The 11,511-nt window shown below is 33.7% G+C and overlaps 1 protein-coding gene across 1 annotated transcript; it reads left to right on the forward strand.

Moving 5' to 3' along the window:
• Positions 1 to 2,398: 2,398 nt before the first annotated feature.
• On the forward strand, positions 2,399 to 9,129 carry LOC118483296. Its single transcript, XM_035978936.1, has 2 exons — positions 2,399 to 2,533; positions 8,178 to 9,129. The coding sequence occupies exon 2, from the start codon at positions 8,279 to 8,281 to the stop codon at positions 8,855 to 8,857; it is 579 nt and encodes a 192-aa protein (XP_035834829.1). The 5' UTR covers positions 2,399 to 2,533; positions 8,178 to 8,278; the 3' UTR covers positions 8,858 to 9,129.
• The last annotated feature ends 2,382 nt before the right edge of the window (positions 9,130 to 11,511 follow it).

Raw genomic sequence — 11,511 nt, forward strand, 5'->3', positions numbered from 1 at the left:
ACTTGGGCCGAGTAGCCCAAGTGTTAACAATGTTTATCAAGCCGAACTTGATTAATGAATTCTTATACTTTGTGTTTAACTGAATAAGTTGGTGTACGGATTGACAAATGTTACTACTTGTATTTATGTGCACTGACTGATGAATAAATGTGGAATGACACGACCTGAGCTTGCATGCATACTGATTGTTATATGTGCATTTATCATAGGACTTGATTGATTGTTTGGTTAAACGAGTAATCAAATCTACCGAGCACTCTAAGGTGAGTTCATCTTTCTTGAGCATGCGTCCCGGTGGTTGGGACAGTCAGTGGGTATTCCTGGGAGGGACAAGTCTTTTGGGTTAAAACGGGAATGTTGGATAATATACTCTTCCTATCACCTTTAAGTCCCTCCGTGTTGTTTGGTTACCAGGAAGGTAACATGGTATTAGTTAGTAGCGCTACTTAGGTTTGGCAACCTCACCCCGTATCTGGGAGAACGGGTGTTGAACTAATGACCTAGTCATGACCAATGCTTTGATAGGAGCATTGGAGAAAGGGCAAAATAATCAGAAGCCGTCTTGTATTGGGGTATTATCAACATTGTTTTCATCATTACTTTTGGAAATAACTTCAATGGATTAACTACATACTTGGTAAACAACGTTTTCGTAAAACTATGAACTCACCAGCGTTGTCTGATACACTTGTTGCATGCTCGCAGGTCGTTAGGTATCTTGGATATGGGGAACTTGCTGTCTGGAATAGCTGGAGTGGTCATGGGTCGACTGGAAGGATTTATGTGATTGATTTCTTGATACTATACTTTGGTTTTGAAACAGTTTAATTTCGTTTACAAGTTGCTTCCGCTGAACTTATTGGTTTTCGTTTAAAACTTATTGAAGATGTTTTTATTAATAATGGGGATTTTAATTATAACTTGTATGGGTTCAATGTAATTGGTGGCTCGTTATTGGTACGTCACATGCCTATCAGGGACACTCCCTAGGTGGTATTTTGAGGGTGTGACATACCGCAATTATCTTTTGGTTGTGAACCAACAAAAGATAAAGGTTATTTCAAAAAGAAATACAAAAATAAATATAAAACAAAAACTAAAAAACGTTTTTGGAAAAGCAAGAAAAGAAAATTTTCACCGGGAAAATACTTTTCTAAAGAAAAACCTAAGGTCTGTCCTCAAGGTAAGAAAAAATGTCGTTGTTGGATATGCTCCGAAGAAGGACATTATGCCAACGAATGTCCCAACCGACAAAAATTTCCGGAAAAGATAAAATTTATCTTAGAAGCCGAAATTGAGGGATATTTTCCTTCTGAAAATATTTTTGATGGCTATACGCAAGTATATGCATTAGAAATACGAGACAACTTGTCATCCTCTGACTCTTCAACAGAAGACTCAGAATGAATTATGTCCACTCTTTTATTTTGATTTTGGCAGGTATTGCTAAATGAAGAATCTCAGTTATTAACTACATCCACATGCCCAAGATGATCATTATCAATAAAAAGAAAAAGGTAGTCATGTCAGATGAAAAATGTGGTTTTCAAGATATTCTCTCGACATCGAGCATCTTGAATAAGATCTTCAAAATACGTAAACAAATACGTATTTCAAATAAATTTTTTCTAAAAATAGAAACTTTTCATGCCTATTTAAGGAGCACATACCCTTCAAACTAAAGGCATCACCAATCACTTTCACAAACAGAAAAACTTATTTTTTGAAAAAATGGAGAATTTAAAGGCTTTACGCCTAAAAGAAAAAATTCTTTTGATAGAACTAAAAGCTATTCGAGATCAGATAGCTCTCTATGACGAAAGTCTAGAAACAACTGCTAATTCAGAGCAGGAATCCGCAAGGAAACAATCTGAATCTATTCCCCCTCAAACGGCAAAGGGTAAAGAAATATCAAGTCCGTTCACTCCTGTTGCTTTGGAAAAAAGAAAAAATAGAGTAAATGAATAACTAAAATCTTCATCTAGCCCAGAAGCAAACGGCTCTGGTAAAGGCACATCAAATCCGTTGATGGCTGACAGTTTGCCAAAAACTGAAAAGGTCTCTCTCAGACCAAGTTACTCCCAAGTCACACAAAAACCAGAAAATCCTAAAAATACCAGATTTTATGTCATTTTTGATGGTGACCATAGAGGAATTTATGAAGATTGGGCCATAGTCAAAAATTATGTTGAAAAAACTGACTATCCATTCAAAAAATTTGGGTCGTTATTACAAGCCCAACAAGAAGCCACCCGATATTCAGCGACATGCGGGAAAAAAGAAATACCTTTAAAGGTAACCATTTTTTCTGAACCTTTGATACCCAAGAAAAAAGAAAGGGTTATTGAATTCAGAAACAACACTTTCTCAAAACCAACAAAAATTGAAGAATAAGAAGAAAAAGATATTATTTCTTTAGACGAATTCAGAGCAATCTGGTCAAAGGCTAGAGCCATAAGCCAAGACGATTTCGAGTTCGAACATATTTACACAGAAGACAAGGCTACTAAAAGTCTTATTATCTTTTGTCCAGGTGCAAACCCAGAACCAGTTTCTCTAGCATTCTCCGCTGGATTAGCAAAGTTCATCTACCCTTCTCCCAATTTACTTGAAATAAGTAATTTATCCGAAGGAATGAAGAAAGCCATCAAGAATTTTCGAAAGAAAATTGCTGCTGCAAGAGATGCAAACATCTTCATCAAGTGTACTTCTACACTCCCTGACTGGTACCAAGGAAAAACCTTTCCAAGCTACCATCATTTAGAAATTGGCATAGCCAAAGCAAGAACGGTCAATCCTTCAAGGGTGATAAAAGAAGACTATGAAGACTATGAAAAATGGTTACATATCAGGACCAAAGGATTTTTACAAATCCTAGAAAACCTACAGAAAATTAAAGTAGGAAGCTTTAACAAAGTAAATTATTGCAGCACTAACTGCATAATTACTAGCTATAGTGGAACTCCTCTACCACTACATGAAAAAGAAGCTTTAGAAAGGATGGAGCAACGCATCATCTTCAATAAAGTAGAAGCAGGCCCAGCCACTAAAGAACAACTTTGTCAAAAGTTGCAACGCACCTTTGAGAACCATCAGTGCGAATACTGCAAAGCATCTTCTTCAGAAGAAAACAAAAACCCCACTGAAAAAGACAACTACTTTTCAGATGAGGACACTCGAGAACTGGACCCAAAACATGGGTACATCGATTGAAAAAACGTCATCCATGACGGTTGATTAAGGGCTATAATGGTCTTTTGTAAAATTCACTTCTATTATATAAAGAAGTTGAATTCCTTTAGTTTAGAAATCGAATCCAATCCCCATCCCCTTCTCTCGTATCATTTTCCTTTTCCAACTTTTCCTTTGTAAACTAGTATGAGTGTTAGTGAGTAATCTCCTTGCTAAAGGAGAATATTATGTAAATATCAAGAAGTTCTTCCTTAGGGAAGAACAGTTATGAATAAATATCAGTTTCCTTTTTATCCCTTTGTTTATCTTTAAAGATTTTTGCAAAACCTGGAGCCCTGGAGCATAAAAAGTACCGTTTAGGCAGGAGGCCGTGTAGGGAAGAATTGGTTGGGTTGGTCACTTGGAAAAATCAACTTAAAGATTTACCTAGTCGGAAAAAGAGGAAAGGTATGGTTTATTCTAACTGTTAAATTACTTCGAAATATTTATATTAATATCTCCTTAATCATTTTTATAAACAACTGTTTTTACAAACAAACACAAACAAAATCGATTAACCAATATCGAAATCAAATGATTTATACTATCAAACGAATGATTCTTGAAATCAAAAATTTAGTCAATAAAAGACTACAAAAATGGATATAAAATTGCTATTTCCAAATCAATTCATCGACAAATTAACTCAAATTTGTCAATTCAAATTTGTCATCTATCGATTGGTATGGAATCTTTGGACAATTATGAACAATTGTTTGATTGAACAAAAAAGTCAACATATGATGACTATGTTAGTAATCAAGAAATTACTACAACTATTTGCTAGTAACCAAAAAATTACTACGACTATTGGTGTAGTAAATTTAAAAATTGCTAGAACCATTCCGCTACTGGTATCAGAGCCTTGTTGCTCCTTTTTAAAAAATAAGGTGTTATTTCTAAAAAATTAATGGAAAATAACAGTTTATTTAAAAACGATTCAGATGAGTCTGAAGAAATAACTGAAGTTAAAAACTTTAGTGAAAACGAAAAAGGTTTTGTATCAGATTACATGATTAATTCTGATCAATTAACAAAAATTAGCAAGCTTAAATTCAAGCTTGACGCAAAACAAGTTTTTAATCAACCAAAAACTTTACAAAGTTTAGTTTCTAGAGCCTTTTCTAGAAAAAATAAAATATTTTATTGTTTTAACACTGAAGAACTTTCAGTTGACATAAACAATACCTCGGGTGAAGTTTATTTGCCACTCTTAACAAAGGGTGAAATAGCAAAAAAGCTTTTACATATTAAACCAGAGTTGAGAAAGTCTCTCAATATGGTACATATAGGAGCGGTTAAAATCCTCCTAAAAGCACAGTTTAGAGATGGAATTAATTTTCCTATAAAAATGGCCCTTGTTGATAACAGAATTATCAATAGGCAAGACGCTCTTCTTGGAGCAATTCAAGGAAATTTAGCTTATGGTAAATTTATGTTTACTGTCTATCCTAAATTTGGTTTACATCGAGATTCAAAAGATTTCGACAAAACTTTAAGTTTTATACATCAGTGTGAAAGAACTGATCTTATGGAACCAGGTAATAAAGTATTTACGATTAATTATTTAGTCTCATATGCTTTAACAAATAGCACTCATTCAATTGAGTACAAAGAAAAAGAAAGCATAGCAATTGAGGATATATTCTCAGATATTGGAATTGTTGAAGGCAGTAAATTCGCTGAGCCATCACAATTACAAGAAAACTGGGCAATTGATATTGCACGAAATAAACAAGTTTTAGTATCAAAACCTAGACACAGTTATGCTGGAAGCTCTTTACAAATAAGAGAATCAAGTAACACTGAACAATTAATACGTTTTTTGTCTGAAAGAATTGATGGGTACGGTAGAATTTTAAAAGGAGTTATTGGAGAATAATGTCTTCAAAACCAATTTTAGATTATTTACAATATCTTGATCAACAAATCACCTTTGAAGAGGCTAATATACAAATTTGCTTTACTAGAATAAATCAAATTAAAGAAAATTTTATGTTAAATCATAAAACAAAATCTCTTAATATAAAAATTATTAAGAAAAACATTTTTGCTTCTAAGCAAAAAATTATTGAGCTTAGAACTAAAAAAGCAATTATATCTATAACATGACTACTCTTTTGAAATTAGAGGAACTTTTTAAAGATTTGATTAGAAAGGTAGAAAGTCTTTCTACAAACGAAAATCTTGAGGCAACTGCCGCAAAAATCATCAAAGATGTTTCAGACAAAATTGATGAAAGAATGGATTCAAAAACCTTTATCTCGAAAAGCAAAAAGAAAAAATTAATGATGAAAAAAGCTTTCAAAAGTATTCATTTCCAAACTTCAACGTTGGAAATCCATCTCTAGGAAGTTCTAAAAGTCCAAATGCATTATCATGGCCTTTTGGATCAATTTCAAATGACCAATAAAGGTCAAATGGAAAACCTTTTTAGAAATATAAATCTAGAGATCTCTAGACTTTATTTCTGTCTAGAAAGAAATAATCAAAGAATTTATGAATTACATTCGGATTGGAGCATTCATCCTTCTGAAAAAATTCTTGAACTAACTGATCTAAAAAGAAAAATTCTTTTATGAAAAAAGATATTCAAAGATTAAAGGATAAAAAGATTACTTTATCTTGTGGATAAAATGAGTTCTATCACTCAAAAATTGGAGCAAATTTTAGATGAACAATTGGATACCCTTCCAATTGAACAGATAAAAGAACTTGTTAGTCTCATTACTTTAGATAACGAAGAATGTGAACAAAAGTTCTCTGAAGATAAAATCTTAAATGAAAGATATTTTTCTGAAAATAAAGAACGAATCTTTGTTTTAAATAATGAAGAACCAAGAAACTTTCCTATAAAGAAAGAAGAACCCGAAACTGAAGAAAGCTCTTCAGATATGGAAATGTCTCCAAGACAGAGAGCAAACAATGCTTTTACTAGCAGAAGTAACAGGCATAGAAAAAAGGACACAGAATTTTCCATGCCATACCATAAGGGTATACCTGATTCTAATAGTAATGGTAGTGCAACTACTATTAATACTATTAAAATTGATTGTATCTTCAACCTCGACAAAAGAAAAGAGGTAATTGATAAATGGAACACTGAGATCAGTCTAATCATTCAGACTAATTCAGAAGAATTCTCTAAGGCTAAGGCTTTATTATTATTATTAGAACATAAGTCTGCAGGAATTGTACAAAACTTCATCAAAGGAACAACTTGGGATGAAAATTTACAAGGTGAGGATCTTTTTGATCAAATTATAAATGCAGTATATATGATGTTTTTAGGTCTCGAGCTCATAACAGATAAAGACCGAGAAAATCAAAAAATGCTAGAAAAAGCAAGACAAAATCTTGCTAAAGCACAGCTTTGTGACATATGTCTTTTAGATGATTTCACTTGTCTTTATGAAACAAATTTATATAAATTAGGCACAGGTGAATTCCATTCATGGATTGAGGCTTACCTAATGAAAATTCCCATCGTAGGAGAAAAGGCGAAAGAACGATGGAATAAGGAAAAGAATCAATTTACAATGCATTCCCTTGGGTTTGCTACAAGAATTGTTAAAGAAGAAATTGCATCCTATTGTGATCTTTCTAATAAACAAAAACAGTTAAAACGTTTTAATAAAGACTGTTGTAAAAAACTCGCTGAGTTACCACAATTATCTTTTGGTTGTGAACCAACAAAAGATAAAGGTTATTTCAAAAAGAAATACAAAAATAAATATAAAACAAAAACTAAAAAACGTTTTTGGAAAAGCAAGAAAAGAAAATTTTCACCGGGAAAATACTTTTCTAAAGAAAAACCTAAGGTCTGTCCTCAAGGTAAGAAAAAATGTCGTTGTTGGATATGCTCCGAAGAAGGACATTATGCCAACGAATGTCCCAACCGACAAAAATTTCCGGAAAAGATAAAATTTATCTTAGAAGCCGAAATTGAGGGATATTTTCCTTCTGAAAATATTTTTGATGGCTATACGCAAGTATATGCATTAGAAATACGAGACAACTTGTCATCCTCTGACTCTTCAACAGAAGACTCAGAATGAATTATGTCCACTCTTTTATTTTGATTTTGGCAGGTATTGCTAAATAAAGAATCTCAGTTATTAACTACATCCACATGCCCAAGATGATCATTATCAATAAAAACAAAAAGGTAGTCATGTCAGATGACAAATGCGGTTTTCAAGATATTCTCTTGACATCGAGCATCTTGAATAAGATCTTCAAAATACGTAAACAAATACGTATTTCAAATAAATTTTTTCTAAAAATAGAAACTTTTCATGCCTATTTAAGGAGCACATACCCTTCAAACTAAAGGCATCACCAATCACTTTCACAAACAGAAAAACTTATTTTTTGAAAAAATGGAGAATTTAAAGGCTTTACGCCTAAAAGAAAAAATTCTTTTGATAGAACTAAAAGCTATTCGAGATCAGATAGCTCTCTATGACGAAAGTCTAGAAACAACTGCTAATTCAGAGCAGGAATCCGCAAGGAAACAATCTGAATCTATTCCCCCTCAAACGACAAAGGGTAAAGAAATATCAAGTCCGTTCACTCCTGTTGCTTTGGAAAAAAGCAAAAATAGAGTAAATGAAGAACTAAAATCTTCATCTAGCCCAGAAGCAAACGGCTCTGGTAAAGGCAAATCAAATCCGTTGATGGCTAACAGTTTGCCAAAAACTGAAAAGGTCTCTCTCAGACCAAGTTACTCCCAAGTCACACAAAAACCAGAAAATCCTAAAAATACCAGATTTTATGTCATTTTTGATGGTGACCATAGAGGAATTTATGAAGATTGGGCCATAGTCAAAAATTATGTTGAAAAAACTGACTATCCATTCAAAAAATTTGGGTCGCTATTACAAGCCCAACAAGAAGCCACCCGATATTCAGCAACATGCGGGAAAAAAGAAATACCTTTAAAGGTGCAAACCCAGAACTAGTTTCTCTAGCATTCTCCGCTGGATTAGCAAAGTTCATCTACCCTTCTCCTAATTTACTTGAAATAAGTAATTTATCTGAAGGAATGAAGAAAGCCATCAAGAATTTTCGAAAGAAAATTGCTGCTGCAAGAGATGCAAACATCTTCATCAAGTGTACTTCTACACTCCCTGACTGGTACCAAGGAAAAACCTTTCCAAGCTACCACCATTTAGAAATTGGCATAGCCAAAGCAAGAACGGTCAATCCTTCAAGAGTGATAAAAGAAGACTATGAAGACTATGAAAAATGGTTACATATCAGGACCAAAGGATTTTTACAAATCCTAGAAAACCTACAGAAAATTAAAGTAGGAAGCTTTAACAAAGTAAATTATTGCAGCACTAACTGCATAATTACTAGCTATAGTGGAACTCCTCTACCACTACATGAAAAAGAAGCTTTAGAAAGGATGGAGCAACGCATCATCTTCAATAAAGTAGAAGCAGGCCCAGCCACTAAAGAACAACTTTGTCAAAAGTTGCAACGCACCTTTGAGAACCATCAGTGCGAATACTGCAAAGCATCTTCTTCAGAAGAAAACAAAAACCCCACTGAAAAAGACAGCTACTTTTCAGATGAGGACACTCGAGAACTGGACCCAACACATGGGTACATCGATTGAAAAAACGTCATCCATGACGATTGATTAAGGGCTATAATGGTCTTTTGTAAAATTCACTTCTATTATATAAAGAAGTTGAATTCCTTTAGTTTAGACATCGAATCCAATCCCCATCCCCTTCTCTCGTATCATTTTCCTTTTCCAACTTTTCCTTTGTAAACTAGTATGAGTGTTAGTGAGTAATCTCCTTGCTAAAGGAGAATATTATGTAAATATCAAGAAGTTCTTCCTTAGGGAAGAACAGTTACGAATAAATATCAGTTTCCTTTTTATCCCTTTGTTTATCTTTAAAGATTTTTGCAAAACCTGGAGCCCTGGAGCCATAAAAAGTACCGTTTAGGCAGGAGGCCGTGTAGGGAAGAATTGGTTGGGTTGGTCACTTGGAAAAATCAACTTAAAGACTAGTCGGAAAAAGAGGAAAGGTATGGTTTATTCTAACTGTTAAATTACTTCGAAATATTTATATTAATATCTCCTTAAGCATTTTTATAAACAACTGTTTTTACAAACAAACACAAACAAAATCGATTAACCAATATCGAAATCAAATGATTTATACTATCAAACGAATGATTCTTGAAATCAAAAATTTAGTCAATAAAAGACTACAAAAATGGATATAAAATTGCTATTTCCAAATAATTAATCGACAAATTAACTCAAATTTGTCAATTCAAATTTGTCATCTATCGATTGGTATGGAATCTTTGGACAATTATGAACAATTGTTTGATTGAACAAAAAAGTCAACATATGATGACTATGTTAGTAATCAAGAAATTACTACAACTATTTGCTAGTAACCAAAAAATTACTACGACTATTGGTGTAGTAAATTTAAAAATTGCTAGAACCATTCCGCTACTGGTATCAGAGCCTTGTTGCTCTTTTTTAAAAAATAAGGTGTTATTTCTGATACTAGAGCCTTGTTGCTCTTTTTTAAAAAATAAGATGTTATTTCTAAAAAATTAATGGAAAATAACAGTTTATTTAAAAACGATTCAGATGAGTCTGAAGAAATAACTGAAGTTATAAACTTTAGTGAAAACGAAAAAGGTTTTGTGTGGTACCTGAGCAAAATTCGCAACAATCTTGATTTCTCACTTCACTCCTCTGTGATTACTTGTCAAATTTCGGGACGAAATTTCTTTCAAGTTGGGGATGATGTGACAACCTTTCTCTCTCTTTCCTATTCCGTATGACGATAAGAATTAGTGAACACTTGTAACGGTAATGTAATGACTGCATGTATAATATGTTTGAGTAGTATATATATGGGTGTGTGTATTGGGCCGAACCTAGTGTTGTGTCTATGATTGGGTCATGCATACGTTAGGGCCGCACTCTCACTAGTTATAGCTTTCATCGGCCCACGCTTACAGGTTATCTTAGGCCGAAAGTCATACAAGTCCAATCGAGTCATAGTGGACCGATTAGTTGCATTTTATACATCCACGCACACACTGAAATCATGTTGGGCCGGGCGAAGCCCAAGTAAATTAATTGTTTTGTTTGGGGTCCGGTTTAGTTGCGTAGACCACATGCATATCCCCATGTTGTGTATGGCCTTCATTCCAGCACGAAATCACAAAACTCCCTAACCCCTATCCCTTCCTGTTTGTGCACTGACTCAATTTAGTGGGCTTGAGCCCATCTCGGTTGAGAAGGGAACCGCCCCAAAGACCTTACTTATTTAGAGTACGTAATATATGAGGATTCATTATCACAAACTTAAATAAATCAAACCCTAAACCCCTCATACTCGTGATCGACAGGAGAAACCCCCCCCCCCCCCCCCTCTCGAAGCTTCCTCCTCTGGATCGAGTAATTCGGTTAGTTTATACACATTCATGTTAACCTTTACTTGATTGCTTCAGTATGAAATTTTATTTAGCAATAGTGCTATATAATATTAATTGTGTTATATGATGATTGATTCGATGTGAGTATTTTGCGAATTACCGAATCTTTGTTTTATGATTCATATAAATCAATGAAGTTGTGTGGTTATTAGGCCGTGTCACTTTTGAATTGTTAATTCGGTAAAACAGATTATAGGATTTAGTGTTGTTGAAGGTAATGATTTATCATAGTGGGATAACCTTGAATAGGATAATGGCGGCTCATTAATGTGTGTTTGTAGTATTGATCAAATCAACCATGTGCATATCTTATTAAGGTTGTCAGATAGTCACGGGAATTAATACTAGGTGCACATGTGGTTATGATTAATCTTATGTTTATATTAATGATGAGTTGAAGTACCATGCAATTGATCCTGATATCACTGTGTTCGGGTTTTATGTATATAAGTTGTTGATGTTTATGCATGAAAATTTGATTAGGGTAGTTAATGTAATGTATGTTGATCACCAACATATTCAATCGAACTGGGGAGGATGTTGGGCTAAATGGGTTAGAACGGTAATGGGTATCTTGGATTGGGCCTTGTATGTCTGACTGGGCCCAAGTGGTCTGTTATATTTGTAATACTAATATGGTAATTGTGATGATCATAATCTAGTAACTGTTAGAATGTGGATTGAGTGCAAAGGTGTTTTGATTATGTCGAGAATTATTAGGATCCATGTTGATCAGTGATATTGTTATGAAAACCTCAAATTGTATAATTGTAAATTTATATGCGGCTTGCT

This window comes from Helianthus annuus, chromosome 10 (assembly GCF_002127325.2).
Source record: "Helianthus annuus cultivar XRQ/B chromosome 10, HanXRQr2.0-SUNRISE, whole genome shotgun sequence".
NCBI classification, from domain to species: Eukaryota; Viridiplantae; Streptophyta; class Magnoliopsida; order Asterales; family Asteraceae; genus Helianthus; species Helianthus annuus.

What these genes read in the sequence shown, in the direction of transcription:
- LOC118483296 (XM_035978936.1), top strand. Translation starts at nt 8,279, where the DNA reads ATGAAGAAAGCCATCAAGAATTTTCGAAAGAAAATTGCTGCTGCAAGA.